Genomic DNA, 19,271 nt, shown 5'->3' on the forward strand with positions numbered 1-19,271 from the left:
TGTCAACCTCTTCCATTTCAAATGAGGGGGAAAGAACGGGAGGAAAATACTTGACACGAACGCAACAACACACCAATGGCAGACTAAACAAGAATTTAGTTTTCAAAATAAATGGGATAAATATTTATTTTGAAATATTTCTTTCTTTTTTTGTCCCTTCAAAAAAAAAAAAAATAATAATAAAATGTTTTTTAACACCCTGCTGACCTCTTAAAAGAACAGCCGTACGGTTCTATTGCTCAGACTACGAAAATATGAATGAACCACGGGGAAACTATTGTAAAGGACCTCGTAAAAAAAAAGAAATAAGAAAACGTTGCAGCGGAGCAGGGAAAATCATCGCCCACACACTACCCGTAATGCAAATGAGGCAATCTAAAAATGCAAATTTTTTTTCTCTCCCCCCCCCAATTTTTTTTTTACAAGACCCAACAAAAGCCAGTTCAATTGAAAATAGTGTGCGACTTTCAAAGAGCAGACGACATCGGAGGAAGTGGAGGAACGCCGGCGTCACGTTCAAACAATCGGAGTCTATACGCCACATTCCACCGGCGCCCCCTAAGCAAACCCCCTCGAAACATTTCTTTTACAAGTCCGTAACAAATAACGACGTCTTAACAAATCAACCAAGGTCGCGAGATCTTTGCAATCTCTTCAAAAATCCATAAGGAATGACATCATTTTCCAGTTTGACGTAAACAAATTTTCCCCTTCCCCTTCACCACCTAATTTCCCTAACAAAAAAAAATAAATAAATAAATAAAAAAGGCAATGAAAAATGATGAAAGAGAACAAAGAAAGAAAATCCCGTTTTTCTAGATAATCTGTGCCGGGATTAAACTTCAATGAACAAGACGGCGGGGCGGCGGCAATGCAAAAGACACACGAAACGCAACGTGATGCCCGTGCGGGATTTATTTTATTTTATTATTTAAATCTCTTTCCTCAGAGTTCTCGTTATTTCTATTCCCAATGCAAAGGAAAAAGAAAAAAAAAGGACGTTCGTGAGTTGGCAAGTAACTAGAACAGATTTTTCATCACCGAAAAGAGATTTTTTTTTTCATAATCATCGATCACCGAAAAAGAAAAAAACAAGTGAAACGAGATTGTTTGTCCTCATCACAACAAAGGTGTATTTACCGTGGATTACACAAATATATACTATATATACTTGCATAATTAATTTTGTTTTTTCCAAAGAGAAAAAATTCAAAAAAAAACTAAATTACATTCAAGATCAAATGGGTAAAAAATAATTAAAATGAAATGATTCCAACAGCCAATCGGTTGGATCCATCGTTGTAGCGTATGGCGCACATCCCCCAGTTTCTTTTCTTTTATCTTTTCATGTCACCAAACATTTTTGAAAATGTCGACGTCTCGAAAAGAAGAAGAAAAAAAAAATCAACACAAGCGAACACAAAAAAATAATAACTGACAATCGAAACAAAAATTACATTTAACAAATTACACACACTCACTTTACACATCGGTCCAAATGTGAAAATCATGAAATGAGGCATCACACACACACACACACACTACGAATTTCGCATTTCACATCAAACGAATTTTAAATCAACGACATCAATTCAATTTTTGTGCACCGAAAGAACAAAAAGAAAAAAAAAAATCAGTTTTGGTAATTACATTTTTAAAAATGTCTTTTAAATCAGGGCAAGTACAGGGCGCACGATTTTTTTTTTGCAGAGATGTTTAAACACACACACAGACACGAGAATTAAAAACAACATAGAATTCAATAGACATTGAACACGAGATAGTGTCGACACACAAAAGAAAAAAAGAAACAAAACAAAAGAAAATCATTGGACTTTTTTCGTTATTGGTCAGTGAAAAGGGATTGGCTATTCTCGTTCGCAAACGAACGGCGAGGTCAATTCAAGAGGTTTCGACAGTTTGAAGAGAATTTAAAAAATAAATAAAAATATTCAAATAAAATGTAAAAAAAAAAAAATGAATGTTGGGGAATGACTTAGGTGGTGTGGTTTCTTTATTTGTTGCAGCACGGACTGGAATCTATTTCTTTTCTTCTTTGATTTTAAATAATAATAGTGAAAAAAAAAAAAACAAATTATTTATTTGACTGGAGGCTGGGGATGGGATGGGATGGGTTTCTGTTGTTGAATGAGTGACGAATTTGCGCTGAGAGAGTTTGTGGTATATAGGAAGGTTGCGATCGGTTTCCATTGATTATGGCGGTTCGACAGTTTTGGTGGGCGATTCTTATTGAAAAAAACAAAACAAATTCTGTTTGAGAATCGAGATTGAAAGACTATTGCGTAAAACAAAAACAACGGCGGTTTCTGATATGTATTTTATAAGATTGTGAGGTTTGCTGTGTGTGCGTGTGTCTGTGGGAGGGAGTAGGAGCAAAACGCATGTTATCTGCGGATGTGGCAAGAGGTCCGATTCCATTTCTTTCTTTTTTGCTGTCCAAAATGATTCATTAATTCAATCCTGTACAAAAAAGGCCAGCAAAACTAGATGATATTCGTATTAAGTAAGAAAAAAATTTAAAAAAAAATTGGGTCAATTAATATGATACACAAAGAAAAAAAAATTCCTTTTGGCCAATACTCTAAGGTACGTGTACGTTGTTGTGGGTAGTTGGGGTTTGGGAGGGCTAAATCGTTTTTTTTTTTTCCTATTGAATTCGTAAATGGCCGCCCATTTTTTTTAAATAAAAAAAATAATTTAAATCGGTTAACGGCTCAAGAAAATGAATGGAGCACAAAAGGCGAGCGTATTGGTCCCATAGTTTGGACGATCGGCAAAGGAATCCCGACGTTGTTGGATAAATGTGTGTGCTGACACTGATGTCGTTTCTTTTAAAAACATTTTCTGTTGACAGGCGTTCGGTTAACTATCACAGTCGTTTCTGTTAATTTTAAGAACACGATTTTTCGTCGAGTCCCGAACACGCGTCCAAAACAAACAAAAGAAACGCCGCCAGCGCCATCACAAATTGTTTTTGCTATTTGCTGGAATTGTTGTTGTTTTTTAAGATAAACAGTTTGCATTGTGTTGTTGCTTGATATTTCGGATTGAAAAAAAAAAAAAATATTTGAAACGAATCCATCCCCCCTTCCCCCGGAGAAATAATAATAATTAAAAAAAAAACAAAAGAAAAAAAACCGCAGTCAGTTGTCGGGTTCAGGTAACTGGCCGTCGGCCGACGAATGACCAGAATCATCGTTGCTACTGCAGGACATGTGGATGGGCGTGTCGGAACGGGCAGAATCGGCCACTGGGCTGCTGCTCGACAGTGAAGAAGAAGACGGCGAGAAAGTGATGGGCGTGTAGCCGTCGTCCCGAAAATAGCGATGCTGCAGGGCGTCGGCCGCCGTCACCCTCCTGGCCGGATCGAAGGCCAGCATCAGTTCGAGCAGTTCCGTGCCGGCCAGACACAATTCCGAGGAAGACACGGCGTTGTAGATGGACGTGGGTGGCCGATTGGCGAACGTGTTCCAAGGTAGCGACGTATCGGGCCATTCGTCAATCGACGGTGTACCAATCACGCTGATTCAAATAGAAAATAAACACGTAAAGATTGGCATCAGTAACATGCAGCTGGAGTTCGGGGGGGTTGTGGACATTCGTCGTTCTTACTCGAAGATTTTGGAGAGTTGGTCAGCTTCAGATTGGCCGCTGAAAAGCGGTTTGCGTCGAAACAGCTCTGCGAAAATGCATCCGCACGACCAGATGTCGACCGGAGTGGCGTAGCTGGTGGTGAGCAAAACTTCGGGCGATCGGTACCATAACGTCACCACCTGCCAGAATGAGCATCGTCACCTTTCAAAGCTGGCAAAGGTCCCATCGAAAGAAAGATTTACGTACCACAGAAGTGAGCACCATGTGCACGTCGTAGATGCGAGCCAATCCGAAATCGGCCAACTTGACCTGACCGGCCGCCGTGACCAGCACGTTCTGCGGCTTCAAGTCTCTGTGAACGATGCGATTGGCGTGCAGGAAATCCACCCCGCTAAGTATCTGATACATCAAATACTGCACACGCACATTGCGTCCAATTATTTATATTAGCACGTGTATGCAAATGAGTTCAAACAGGTCAATCAAATTGAAGACGCGCTGTGCGTATCGAAGGCGAAATGAGAAACAACAAAAATTAAACGAACCTTGATGCGTTCAGCTCCGAGACCAGGTGATGGGCAACGTTCCAGGTACGAGGCCAGATCCTGATCCACGTGCTCAAACACCATGTAGAGGATCAACTGTTGCTCGTGTTCCAGCCGCGGGCCGTGGCAAATATCCAACAACCTGAGGATAGACACAACACGTACACAAAAACACGTCAAAAATGGTTATCGAGTTTCTCATTCTACCTTCTTTTTTTTTTGGGGGGGGGACGGTGCTGACATGTCAACAACGAACATAAAATGAAAGGCAAAAAAAGAAAAAAAAGAAAAGGAAATTCCAACGAAAAATTCGGACAATAGGACAAAAATAAACGGCAGATGGCGCAAAGAGTTGGGGGAGGATCGACGTCCATCAAGGACTTGGTCTCAATTAAATATGAACCATCATCAGATTTCACCTTTTGTCATTGAAGAGAGGCGAAAATAAATCAAAAAATAAATAAAAAAGGCCGAGTAAGAAGATAGGTAGAAAGATACTCGATCCGACAATCATTTAACAATGTTCCTTTCTTTTCGAATGCCTACATGGCCTATATTCAATCAGGCCCAAAAATGGATCATTCACATGCACATACCGTTGGCTTGGTGTATTGGATTCCAGAAAACCAAAAACCAAACAAAATTCACGGCATTTCGCCACATAGAGCGGCACCAACTCAACCTATAAATCTCGTTCTAAATGATGCCAAACACGAGTTCACTTCACACTCGATTTCGGAAAGGACTCCATCATTTAAAGCAATTTTCCTTGAAAAAAAAAAATCGAATATAAAACAAGTTTTCTCGCTTTTTAGTAGTCAGTCCAGTTTGTTTTTCGACGACCGATATGCGGCACAAGGAAAGAAAAAAAAAACGGACCCAATTTCCTGAGGAATGTCAAACAAATTCGAGTGTGTTAAAAAATAAATAAATAAAAAAAGAGTCCAGGTCACTATTTCTTTCCCTATTTTTTCTCTCTCTCTGTGTGTTATATTTGAAACAAAAGAAGCCGCTACTTTTTTTTTCCACTTAAAAAAAAAAAAAAAAGTAAGGGGGGGTATTCGTATAAAAACCAAACTACACACTAAAATAGTTGAAACCTTTTCGAGTCCTTTTTGTGTGTGTGTGAATGATGGGCCCCCAAAAATACTTAAATATTTTTTCTTACTACGGAATATAAACCAACCCTCCAAAGAAAGAGAGAAAAAAAATGGAACATTACAAACACTAAAGGGCCCAAAAGGTTCTTTTTTGTGTGTGTGTGTGTGGAAGAGCTCAGTCATGCCGAAGAATAAGAAAAAGGGGGGGCCAAAATAGCGGGGGTTGTGATGTTATTATAGAGGGGAAAAAAAAAAAAACTAAAAGAAAGAACTCGAAGGCCAAAAAGGATAGTGTACCGAAAAGGAGGGGCATTTCCTGTGTGTGTGTTCTCCCGCGGTTCTCCTCTTGCTCGACCTCCAACAACTTCTCGGCTCGCGCTGAAAGGTCATCCGATGTTTACTCTTTTTTGTGTTCCCCATTCAGAAAAATTAAAAAAAAAAAAAAATCTGTTCAAATAGAAAGTAGCATCGGAATAATAATAATAAAATATGTCCCCCCCCCTTCACCACCGCCACTTGTGTAAAAACAAAACAGCGTCTAGCACTTAAAAAACAAACATGTCGTGTGTGTGTGTGTTGACCTCATCAGATAAATCGCTTTTACTTTTATTATTATTTGACTCTATTGGCGGCTAAGTTTCTAACCAATCGATTTTCTTCCAACGTTTTAAAGAGATTTCCAAGTGAAATGGCTTCCAAAGAAGCTCTGGCACACACATCGGGGCCTTCCACAGTCGACAAACTTAGCAACCAGTTCATCTTGAAAATGACCCACTTTTTTTGTTCTTTTCAATCTCCGGTCATTGGAAATTTGAAACAATTTTTTTTAAAAAAAGAACCGCCGCTGGAATGGTCGTTTTTTTTTTTTTAACAACTTCCTGTGAACCTCTCCCCCCCTGAACAAATTCCATCGACTGGTAAGTACGAAGAATTTTTTAACTACTTGTAGAAAACAAGTTGATATTAACATTTTGACGTGCCCCATTTTTCAGGCAAATAGCTTTCATCAAAATTGAATTTGAGAAGAGGAGCAAACAATGGAAAAATAAGCGCGTTGACATAACAAAACAAAATTTGAAAAAACAAACAAAAAACAAACAGAGTTTTAAACGCGATGCGCATTTCAAATGAGCTCGAGCGTTACAATCAAGATCGGCGGGGCTGTTGGCGACTGTAGTTCGTCATCCCAACGTGGCGACATTGAATGTCGTTCGGTTTAGAGTGGCCAGCGGTAAAACAAGAAAAATAAAATAGAAAAAGGATAGAGGGAGCCAATCCATTAAGATCAGCCATCCATCTTTTCTAGCCCTCCCGTATTTATTTTTATTTGTGTTTTCTTTTTCTTTGTCCCCCCTCCCCCCCACTTCTTCTACCCCACTCACTTTCCAAATGGAATAACGAGTTGATGTTGTTCGAGTGGGCCATTAATCACGCGGACGCTTTTGCGCCAACCTCCGCCCTGTAACTTCTAAACATTGTATACATAATACACAACGAGAAAATGAAAAAAAAAGAGGAAAAATATCTCGTCGTTAAAAGAAGAAAACCTGAAGCATCAAAGTCACGGATCGATATATTTTTCCTTTATTTTTTTTAAGGAAAGGAAAACAACAAAAGAGGACGAACACTTTGCGCTTCTTGAGCTCCCGTTTCAATGGAGCGGTGACTCTAAACACAACAAGATGGAATGCCATCGGTAGAAACAAAAACCAATTCAGGAGAGAGGACCCCCCCACCCGTAAAAAGAACAAGGAGAAGAACATTCCAATAGGAATTTTTTAAAAAAAAAAAAGACAAAGAATGCAGACGATCGCAAGCGACAATTATGTCGTAATGACGTAACGCTACAAGCGACAATTAGGCAATAAAAATCATTACATTTCTTCTTTTTTTAAAAAATATATTGAAACAAAAAAAAAAATGTGATCAGTTGCCCCCCGGAAATAGATCGTGTACTAGCGCGCATTCCTTTTAATCTTATGATCTTGTTATTGTGCTACAATTTCCCACAAATATTCAAAATGTTGATCGAGTGGGGCAAAAGAAAAAAAATCTGGGAAACTCGTTTTCCTTTCGCCCTGCAAGTTTTTTCTTTCTTTCTTTCTTGGATTGAGGGGGTTGGTTCGATCACCCGGCACAGCTCCCGCACTACCCGCTGTGCGTGACACGCTCCAAACACATAGACACGCGTATCACACACACACGGGTATAAAACCCCCTGCCATTGACTTGTCCATCACAAGATGGAATGCTCAAATGGCGGCACACACACACACGAGCGGCCTTTTTTTTATTATTATTTGGAAGACACAGAAAAGGAGAGAGAGAGAAAGAGACACAAGATTTTTCTTTTTTTGGAGGGTTTCCACCGTTTGACCTCCCCACCTGCTGTTTGCCGACCTCTGGCGCAAGGGACAGTTTAAAGAATTTATTTTTTAAGGAAACACAAGTTGACTGCTGTATTGATTGCATTGAGTTTCTTATAGAAGAATTTCTCCTTCTATTTGAGTTTTTAAAATAAAGAAAGAAAAAAAAGAAATAGCAGGTCAGTTGTTCTTCAATTATTGAGAATCTCCCCGCCGAGTCAGGAAAACGGACTCTCAAATTATCTATTGGAATGTGTTTTCTAACATATTCAACACAATAACAAACCAATCAAGTCCGAAAAAGAACATGGGAGGTGCAGGGCAAAAAAAAAAAAAAAAAAAAAGAAAAAAAAAAGAAGGAGGAGGAGGTTCTCTTAACTGCGGGGATATGATTAAGAGCAGGCGCGGGTGACCCCCAGTCTTTTAACTTTACGTGCCGGAAAGGTAACGATGAAAATAAATAAGATGATGAAGGAGTAGGAGATGCAGAAGAGCAAGGTGTATGTGTAACGAGTTGGTGTGGTAAGAAAGAGAGTCGAGGGGAAGGGGAGGGGGGGGCATAATTTTCAAAGAATGTAAACAACCGGTGGCGACTTTCGAAACTATTTTTCTTGACTAGCCCCCGACTTCTTTTTATTTTTTTGAAATTGCTTTCGGCCGGATGCAATCAAAGAAAAATCTACCCTTTTTCTACAAATCCTCGGTTTCACTGTTGTTTTGTTTTTAGAATAAAAAAGAAAAATGCGCAAAGGAGGTGCTAAAACTAACACCAGTCGAGAAATGTGACAGCGTTATTCCGAAAACGAGACGGGCGCGAGTCGTTTAACGCGCGTGTTGATTTCCTTGTTTGATTGCGTGTTTCGTAAATGTTTGACTTGGAATTCATTTTCCCACGACCCTCTTTTATTTGATTTTTTTTTTAAAGAAAAAATAAAATGGGGGGAAGGAAAATTAAAGAAATTTTATGACAACGATAAAGGCAAACTATCGATCCATGATGACCGTTCGTTTTTTTTTTTCTTTTTCGTTCCTCTCAGGGTGAAGTGGCGCATTCCGATAATAATAACGAAAAAATAAAATAAAATAAAATAATTCCCTCGTTTTTATTTGATGGGAGATCCCGTCATTTAAGAATTGAGAAATGAAAAAAAAAAAATGGCTGCCTCACATAGCAAATAATGACGAAAACATTTGGTCAGGAGATCGGATCATTCAGGATTTATCGAGAAAAGCTTTAAAAGGAGTCCCGCAAGTGGTTGATTAGTTCATTAGAACTGATCGTTAACAAGTCGCCATTAGCCCCGAAGCCAATGGACGAATAACCTCGTTAACTCCACACAGAGGGGAGGCAAAAAAGAAAAAGTTCATCCGGAAGGAATTAGTATCTTCTTTTACGAGACCACACAAACGATTAGATGTTGATTGTTCGATTTGAAAAGGGAGAAAAAAAGGAAAAAGAAAAAGGGCTGAAAGGCAGTAAACGTTTACGTGAAAATATTGGAAGTTGGTGATCCGTCTTGTTAGCCCCTCAAAAGTATTATGAATGATGAATGTTTCTTTGTGTGACGTATGGATATTTTTATGGATCCCTCCCCTACTATTAGGTCACGTGATCATCTCCTTCGCCTTTTTTCTGTGACTTGTTGTTGTTGATTAACGGTCTCGGATTGTGTCAACCTCTTCCATTTCAAACGGGGGGGAAAGAACGGGAGGAAAATACTTGACACGAACGCAACAACACACCAATGGCAGACTAAACAAGAATTTAGTTTTCAAAATAAATGGGATAAATATTTATTTTGAAATATTTCTTTCTTTTTTTGTCCCTTCAAAAAATAAAAAATAAATAAAATGTTTTTTAACACCCTGCTGACCTCTTAAAAGAACAGCCGTACGGTTCTTTTGCTCAGACTACGAAAATATGAATGAACCATGGGGAAACTATTGTAAAGGACCTCGTAAAAAAAAGGAAATAAGAAAACGTTGCAGCGGAGCAAGGAAAATCATCGCCCACACACTACCGGTAATGCAAATGAGGTAATCTAAAAATGTAACTCTTTTTCTTCGAAAAACCCCAACAAAGAAAACACAAATTGAAATGTGCGAGTAAAAAAAAAAAAAAAAAAAGAGCAGACGACATCGGAGGAAGTGGAGGAACGCCGCCCAAACAATTCGTACTAGTCTGCGCCACATTCCTACCCCAAAGAGTTTCCTTTACAAGTCTATAATAATAAAAAAAAAAAAGAAAGAAAGAAAGAAAAAAAACGAGTCAGAAGGGCGAAGAAGAAGAAGCTGAGACTTGGCAGGAGGGCGGTCATCATCTCGTCTCGACTTGGCTTGTACAACACACGATTATTATTAAAAGTCGACGTGCCAATGAGCCTCAAACCACAGGGCACCTTCTCTATACGACACGATAATAATCATCCCCCCACCGGTAATAATAATAAAGCTTTCTACATAAAATAATTCAAAATGCATGGCTCCACCTCCGTCCCCCCCCCCACTATAGAAAAAAAAAATAAATAGTTTTAAACAGATGTCAAAAAAGAAGTGACTCTCTCATTTTCCCACGGTTCGAAACGCGCGCACAACAACACACTGGATGAGGACAATTTCAAAGATCTATTTCTATTGGCGTTCTCTTTAAAAAAGAAAAGAAAAAAAAAAAAAAAGAATTCCAATCAATCAAAATGGTTAATGACTTGATTTTCCCGTTTGTTTTCTTTGGGAGGGGCGTATCGAAATTGTCATTTGACGGTGGTCGTGTGGTTGTCGAAAAAGACACAGCCCCGTGCGTAGAGCTGCTACTTTTTTTGGGGGGCTTTTAGACAATTTTCAAGAAGAAAATAAAAAAATACAAAACAACAAAAGAAGTGGAGGAAAAACGAAAAAAAGAAAAAGGGCAAACAAGAGCCGCCATCCGTCTTTGCAAAAGACTTTGTCGTTTGTCTTTCCTTAATGGACAAAAAGGAGAAAGGATTGGGATAAGATGTCGGATTGGCCAAGGAAAATGGCGAAAACTGTCTCGCCTGTCTGCAAGGGTCTGTGACATAAAAAAACAAAACAAAAAAACAGACGTGACGTCACACACATAGAGAATGTCATTCATTGTCTTCATCCCCTTTTTTGTCTCGAACACAACATTTCGAGGGACTGAATTCCTGTCGCGATTCTTTCGTTTCTACCCAAAAAAAAAAAAGATAAAATAAAAGTCTGGTTTTTGTTTTGTTTTTCTTCGCCAACCAATGGCCGTGATCATCCTCCACCACGGCAAGGTAATAATCAAATAAAGAAGGAAAACAACATTCTTTTCAAAAACGAAGAACGACGAACGTCCCCTTAAAAAAAAGAAAGAAGAAGTTGTAAGTTCAGGTCCAGCGCATATTGTTTTGGCCTTTTTTTTTTTTCTGTTTTATTTGTTCGCACAAAAAGGAAAAACGTTGATATTGTTGGGTGTTACCTACCGGGAGCATCTTTCACATTTTTTTTTTTTTTTGAACCACCCCGATTGCTATTGAAACGCAGTCGAGCACAGCCCGCCGTAATCCCGAAAATAAAAATGTTTAAATTTTTGTTTAAAAAAAAAAAAATAATCCCGCAATAATAATGGCGTCGTTATTGTTCAGCGTGACGAGACTGGAACAAAACAAACAATTGAGTTTGCATCAGGAATTTTGGAACACTACGAAGAATTTGACTACTGGGAGATCAAGACCACCACCTTTCGATCCGCACCGGAGCATTTCTAGAATTTCTATTGTGAACGTTTCCTGATTGTCGCTAAGAAACGATCCGCCCGGCCCGTCCCTCAAAACCGAAATTGAGCCGTCAAATGCGTGTCGGGACATTTGGCAACCCAGTAAATAAAAAAAAGAGAGGAAGGAATTCTTTTTGTTTGTTTACGGCGTTAATAATTACGTAAGCGATTTCATTTAAGAAAAAACCAAAATGAAATGATTGACTTACCGGACGATGTTGGGGTGTTCGTATTTTTCCATCTGTTTGAGTAGGGATATCTCGCGCAGCGTCGACATGGGCACGCCCTCTTCCGTCAGCGGCACCCGCACCTTCTTGAGCGCCACCATTTGACCCTCATTGGCCGTGTCGCGAGCCTTGTACACCGTTCCATAGGCTCCTGTGTTATGACGATAGGCATCAAACGAAATAAAATAAATTATCAAATGTTCCAGCAACAACAACAACAACAACGAAGAAGAAAAAGAAAAAAATATAAAAATATACAGTGAGAGATGAAGGACCCGTCACGGATACTTGGACATGTTATGCAAATGCAAATAGCTGCGACTTTTGGAACGGCTGCGTGACTACTGGAACGGGTTATAAAAAATAAAAAAAAAATAAAAAAATAGACGGGCATATAAATACATATCATTGGACGCCAAAGGGTCTTTCCCTTTCCAATCTATAACTAACTACCAGCATCCTTAGTGTTGCTGTTTTTTTAGGACATTCTGCCAACATTCCATCGAGATTAGAATCCCCCCGACCTCATCAGTTGCAAAAACCTGCAGGAGGTCGATAACGCAGAATTTTTCTGAACGAATTTTATTTATTTTTTTTTTCAAAAAGCCTCCCCTTCCCCCCCACCACCTATTTTTTTTTTAAATTTTTATTTAGAGCATTAAACAGGTTTTTTTTTCCTTCTCTTTTGCTCGTCGGTGTGCCTCTGACATCCATTGCGAGCGCATATAATCATAACACAGACGTTGATGCGAACCCTTCGGGACATATTGCATAGACTTTGAGATCGTTCATGAACATACCTGGTGTGAATGATCCACCCCTCTCATCTTAACAGAATCAAATTCTTTTTTTCACGTCAAACCGGATTGTTAAATTTTTTTTTCTCTCCTGATACTTGGGCCAATGAAATTTGAAGTCAAACGGCAGAATCATTTCAGAGAAACAGGAAAAACAAAAACACAACGTCGGCATCGGTGATAACACGGTTCCCTATTGTCGTATTTTCTTTTTTTTTTCTCTTTCTATCTATCAAACAGAGAAGGAAAATAAAACTTTCTTATCGTATGAGGGTCGCCTTTCGGCGACGAGGCCAGAACGAAAAAAAAAAAACAAAAAACATGCGAGAAAATTCCGACAGGCAGGTGCGAATCCCTCTTCTTTTCAAAATGGAGAGAGAGAGAGAGAGAGAGAGACAAAGGCCAACAGTTGGGTAATAACGAGGTAGCAGATGTTTTCATGTCCTTTCCCGAATAAGAAAAAAAAAAAATGCAAGTTTTTTTTTCCCCTTTAAACTCAACTTCGTTCCTCCTTTTTTTTTTTTTCTATTTAAATTAACACAACAATGAGGTGGTGCAGTGCTCACGCACCGGCAAGAGAAAGGGGGGAATAGTCACGTGACAGTTGACACATCTCCAAGAGGCAGATGTGCACTGTGTCTATATACTTTTAGACTCTCTTACGGGATGTAGTTATTATAAATACTCCAGGTGTTACAACGAGGGGAGGCATATAGACATGGGGGTTTGTTGGCGGGGTCCATTCAAACAACACGCAGACACACACACACACACACACGCAGACAAAAATTCGAGTTCACGTAGTTTTTTTTTTTTTTTAAGCAACAAGATGGGGGGGATGGGGAAGTATAAATAAAAACAGCCCTAAACTTGTTGAACCGGAAACAGCTGACACCGATCCTTTCTTTCCTTTATTATTTTTTTTTTTTACATAAGAAAGAAGAAGAAGAAGAAGAAAAATGTTGAAAACGAAATCGGAACTCGGCGGGATTGGAATTTCCCGGACTCGGGCATAAAAGCAGAGAAATTCTTTATTGAAACAAATACCAAAGTGATGCAACCGCTGCAAATATTCAAATTTTTGTTTCTCCCTTTCAAAAAAAAAAAAATTCCAGACCAACCGGAAAAAAAAAAAAAGTTTTTCGCGTGCCGGAATTCCGATTTAAAAATGTACATCTCCATTTGATTCATTTCTCCTCGTAAAAAGCTATTATTTAAATACGATATTAGACGCCATTAGATGCGCAATCGATCACACGATGATCGGAATTTTGACGATATTTATTCGATCATCCCCTACGTCAAACTGATGTTTCTGTCTGTGACCTCTTTAACGTCAAAAGCTTTTTCTTTCTTTCTTTTATATTCTTCGTTTTCTGCAGAATAATGTTCCAATGATGCACCCCAACTTCAAACGGAGGGGGATATCGAGGGCAAAGAACCTTATTCTTTCACAGAAGATGGATCTTTTTTTTTTCCTTTTCCCCCCTTAAAAAGATGGGGGGGGAGGGAGGGAAACTCGGGGGGTTGTTGTTGAATCCCTACCAATAGCATGGAGAACGAGGGAGGGGGATACTGTGGAATTTTTTTTTCCGTCTTTCCCAAAAAGCTTTTCTTTGCCTACACTCTTCAGCCAACCGAGAGCCTCATAGAGCAATGACTAAGGCCGAAAATCAAAGAAGAATTGGCTAGCCGATGATTGGTCGGTTAATTTAAATATTCAGTTTAAGGTGAAAAAAAAAATTTACATTTTGGCAATCGATCGTCCATTCTACCTGTATCATGTTAGATGCAAAAAATAACAAAAAAATGAGATAACAATTTGAAAAAAAAAAAAAAACCAAGTCATATTTAATGATGTTTCATTAAAACTTATGAAACTGTAGGGATGTTGGTCCTATAGGAATCAGTTTAGTGTGGCAACATTTCCTTCCCTTTTCTTACCAGGTAAAGAAGAAAAAAACGGTCCAGGTAAGAAGAAAAACTCGAGAAAGAAAACACATTCCTCGGCTACTTTATTTTTTACATGCGCTCTCCTTGTAGCCCCCCCCCAACCCCCCGTCCAACTTCGAATGTAAACCCAACACCCAAAGTAAAAAAAAAAAAACGCCCTAAATATTCAATTCGATGAAAGAAGAATGCAAAAAAGAATCGGTACACGGCCCCCCTCTTACGTAGAATTCTTTATTATCATAGAACAGCCTACGTTAGCAGCCCCCCCCCTCTTCTTTTTATATACATATCTATTTATAGCAAGTACAGAGTGATAGACCTAGTGAAACCCTATTACATCTTCCATAACGGTGAAACTACGAAAGAGATCCCGGGGAATGAGAAAAATATTTTTAAAAAACGGTTGCGCAACCTCTCTCTCTGTGCTGTAATTTTTGTTTAAATGTTTTTGAACAAGTAGGCTCTTTTTTATGAAAAGATTGCAACGTACTCCGACCACCCCCGAAACATTCCCCATTTTCCTGTTTGATAAAAATTAACGCGAAAAGCTTTTTTCGTTCTTCCTATCTTTCCAAGTATAATAACTATGTATATATAATCATTAAGAAAAGAAGAGAGAGAGAGAGAAAAAAGGGGCCAAAATGTGTGTGAGCGTGCGAGTGGGTGGTTAGCGAGAATGCCGGGAATGTGTTTGAACGGCGATTTGTTCACGTCCATTCTTCGTGAAACAGAATGGACCCTGTGACATAGAAAACGTGTTGATAAGACCTGCCCTTGACGACAAGAAGAGAGAGAGAGAAATCAAATTAAAGATTGAATAACGGTTACTACCCCAGCGTATTACCAGTTGTCCGCCATTTTGTTTTTAGTAAGAGAGAGAGAAAAAAAGGCGTACCGTTGCCGATGAGAGCAATTTCTTCGTAATGACTGGAATCGCCCATTGCCCGTCTCTGCTGTTGCTCTCCTACGCCTCCTACACCGACGACTCCCATCGGCCTCGACGACGGCTTGTATGCCATCGATCCTGCTGTGCTTGGCATGGCGCTGTTTACCCTCTTTTGCCAGTTGCGCGGCCAAGAAATGAAACAAGAAGGAAACTTGACGCGTTTTTCCGTTTCCCAAACGACACAACCAACTCCTTTAGAGGTCGCCTCCTACACCGACAACTACCAAGAGATCATTACGGCTTCAGCCAGTTCGTCTCGCCATCACCTAAAAAAAACAAAAACAACAACATAAAAAAATAATTAATTCACCATTGAATGGAAAGAAACATGCGCACGCATAAGGATTTTTAGTGTTCCATGACTGAATAAACATAGAAAGAGGAAGCCGTTTCTCAATTCCGTTTTTCTAAAGCATCCGGACTTGTAGAACATTTTCCTCGGTTTTTTCTTTTCTTCTTCTTTAAGGATCTTTTTATTGTTTAAAAATAAAATTAAAAAAAAACTACTGATCGGATCCTCAGCTAAAGCAGCTGTTGTTTGCTTCTGGTTCCAACTGCTTTTCCTTCCACCCCTCTTCTACTCCTTGCAGAGACGTATGAATGAATGGATGAAGAGGGGGGATAAGAAATGGAAACATTTGTGAGAGTGTACGGAGGAGGAACCCCACAAAGCTTCAACCAACACCCCCGGAAGCGGAGTGTTAGTAAACAGGACTATAAGGACATAGGGGGGGTCATATCTACTGTATCTCGCATCTTATTTTTTATATTTTCACGGAGCATTCCGGTGAGTGCGGAGGGAAAAAAAAGATAGCGCTAGACCGTTCCTTTTTGAAAGAGGGGGAAAGAAAAAAAAAGGTGAGGATGAAAGAAGAAGGAAAGAAAAAAAAAAGGACTTTGTCCAGTCATCTTATCCGGTCAAACATCTGCCCGACAAGTCCGAATACGCACACACACACACACACACCAGGTCAACTCTATATACATACACAAATATCAATGGAAACAAGAGTTTTCTTCTTTTTACCTTTCTTTTTTTTTTTTTAACAACCTTTCTTTTGTTTTTATCTTTTTAGTTTCATAAAATATTGTCAATATAAAAGACAAAAGTTTTCGAGACAAATAACCTAAAAAAACACATTCCTCAGCCCACGTGAAACATGGACCACAAAGTCCATTTTTAATCGCTAAAACATTAAAAGTAAAAAGAGAGAGAGACCCCCCTCCCCAAAAAAAAAAAAAAATAGAGAAACATTGTCTTTCAATCTGTCAAGATCGTTTCGATATCACTGTTGATTATCAATACACCTACTTGGGGTTGTTACGTTCATTTATTCGTGGAAACGGTTGATCCAAAGCAACACACACGTTGTGCGTGACATTTATTTCTACCAACCCAGCAGGGAAAGAAAAAAAAACAAAAATTGGACAACCTTTTGCTAGAATAAAGAAGAAGAATCAAAAAAAAATCTAAAACCCGAACACGCGGGTCGCGTGTGGAGAGGCGTCTGCATACGTCAGATGAAAAATGTACACAAACTCTCATAACACGCTGATAAAAACTCATGGATAGCAAGAGAAGAAAAAAGAAAAAAAATCAAACAAACGGGAGAGAAGATGGAAAAAAAATGTGAGAGGCCAGACAAAACAGGGCGCCGCCACATGGACACACGAAATAGGGGAACTGACACATACACACCGACCCCTTGGTGAATCTAATTTAGTTTTATTTTGACTATTTAAACAACAACAAAAAAGAGCCCATGGCAACAAGCGTGCCCACTAGCGTAAAAAGAAAAGGGAAAAAAAAATGTGACAAATAAATAAATTTTTTAATCCATTTTCTTTGATCGATTTTGGTAGAAATCGATTGAAAAATCATGCGGTCATCTTGATAACCAAGGTAGGAAAAAAAAAGAAAGAATGGAAAATCCCTTTTTGTTGTTGTTGTCTGGATTTAAGTGAACGAGCCGTTCAAAAATGCCCCAATAGCAAACAGAAATTCATCGAGATAACAACTATAATTGATCAATGCCCAGGGACCAACAAAGAATGAAAAATTCATTTTAAAAATCAAGTCAAACATGTAAGAATCGAGATCCACACGCGAGACAACCAGCGATAGAAAACGTCGTGTGTATAATAATCGGCCCGTGATGACGTCTAAAGCTTCCATGAAATAAAAAAAAAAACTGGCTTACACGTCACACAGACATACACACAAAAAGAAAATGGCTGCCACTCTCAGAGTCCGCCATTTTAGGCAACTCACGAACAGGGGGTGATAAACTCGCTCTCTTCTCGTTTTTTGACATTCCCTACATACCAAATGGAGCCGCTAATTCGACCTACATAAAACTTAACATCAGCGTTTAAATTTTAGACAAATGAACTAAACATTGAATTGAAAGCGATAATGGAAATCGCGATCGACGTATCACGAATCGACACGTGATCGGATCATGAGAAGTCGACGTCATGATATGCCGACATGACGACAGCAATTTATATCAACCTTGCAATCAAACACAATTCTGGGATTTAAAACTCTGACCAATCCGAGTTAAAGAACCAAAAGATCACGGAACAAACTCGTGTCAGTTTGGAAAAGAGAAAAAATGGCCTGTCGGAAGGATCGTCAAAGTTTAAACCAATTATACAACAACAAAGTCGGTTACGCAAATTTATAATTTTGAAACAGACAAAAACAAATGAATTAACAAACAAATCGTGAAATTGTCTTGAAAAATAAAAGCCCTGACAACAAGACTGTTCTTTTTTTTTGTTGTTGTTACGATGATGTAATCGACATCGTGGTTGGGTTGAGGAAACCTCAACGCCAGTCAGGAAATCGGAACCCCCAAAACTCTGAAAATGGACCTAACTGTTTGTTGATTGCCCTGAAAGAAAAAACATTACCCATTCAAACAAAAATCGTTTTCAAGAAAACATTTTTTTCTGTCAAAGAAATAGGCACAGTAAAAGATAAGGAAGGGAAGGTCAGGATCTCTTTTTTAGTGTGTGTGTGGGGGGGGTTTGAAAGAAAAAAGATAGCCTCGTCGCAAATAACATATACACAAAGGGAGATCCCCGGGATGGGTTTTCACACGGTTCTCTCGGTGACAGGACCCTCTCTTTTTCTTATTTCGCTTCCCACACATACAACACCCTTGCTTCCAAGACGAAATTCAATCAAATCTAATGTATCGAAAGGGAACCCAGAAAAAAAGTGTCGCGTTGCGTCTAGACATACACCAGAAAAGTCATTGGAGCAGCGATTAAGACACAAAGAAATCTTGTACTAGTCGGCAATTTTTTGTTTCTTCACTCGTTGGGCCTTTTCCACGTGTGTGTCTGGCACAGTGTGCACGTTTTTCCCCGTATACGTGTTATGTAAAGAGAGCAAAATAAGGGACAGCCATGGCTGTTGCCACGAAACCAAAGTAAACAATCAATATGGCCATCAAATTTGAAAGAAAAAAAGGACATGAGGGTCATTTAAATTCCATTAGCTTCGGCACACCAAAAAGAAAGAAGAAACGTACCATCAAAAGTGATCAACAGTCCAGTGAGGAAGGCACCACGCGACTGTGACAAAATGGCGAATGTCGTCCTTGAGGCGATCCTTTGCGTCCACTAGAATCTCTTCGCACTTAAAAATGTGCGATAAACAGATTGTATTTTGGTTTTTGAGGATGTCAATTTAACTATTTACATCTGGTGATTGAAGCAAAAATGTGTTTTCCTGAATGGCGTGCTTTCAACTGTTTCGTAACGACACGGCGACACAGAATGGCACACACACATAAAAGAAAAAGGACACTTTGATTTGAATGAGTTGCAATTGATGTTCGAGAGTCAAATGTGAGAAGCAGATAGAGAGACGAAGGAGAGCGAAAGATTTCGAGATCTGACTGGGTCGCAGAGTTGGGATTGAATGGAGCCATGGAGGAAAAAAGGAA

At 39.1% G+C, this 19,271-nt stretch overlaps 1 protein-coding gene across 2 annotated transcripts; it reads right to left on the reverse strand.

The window, feature by feature from the left end:
- Nucleotides 1-1,109: 1,109 nt before the first annotated feature.
- On the reverse strand, nt 1,110-19,240 carry LOC116927526 (cyclin-dependent kinase 4). Of its 2 annotated transcripts, XM_045180848.1 has the most exons (8): nt 19,025-19,240; nt 18,855-18,961; nt 15,259-15,575; nt 11,596-11,764; nt 4,161-4,302; nt 3,862-4,029; nt 3,634-3,794; nt 1,110-3,543 (listed from the first exon to the last, which is right to left on the reverse strand). In XM_045180848.1, exons 3-8 carry the CDS (start codon nt 15,401-15,403, stop codon nt 3,165-3,167), a joined length of 1,164 nt encoding a protein of 387 aa, XP_045036783.1. In that variant the 5' UTR covers nt 15,404-15,575; nt 18,855-18,961; nt 19,025-19,240; the 3' UTR covers nt 1,110-3,164. The 2 variants fall into 2 exon arrangements, with proteins under 2 accessions (XP_045036783.1, XP_045036778.1); XM_045180843.1 differs by having other exon boundaries at nt 18,855-19,240.
- Nucleotides 19,241-19,271: the final 31 nt, after the last annotated feature.

The sequence above is a fragment of the Daphnia magna genome, linkage group LG1 (assembly GCF_020631705.1).
Source record: "Daphnia magna isolate NIES linkage group LG1, ASM2063170v1.1, whole genome shotgun sequence".
NCBI classification, from domain to species: domain Eukaryota; kingdom Metazoa; phylum Arthropoda; class Branchiopoda; order Diplostraca; family Daphniidae; genus Daphnia; species Daphnia magna.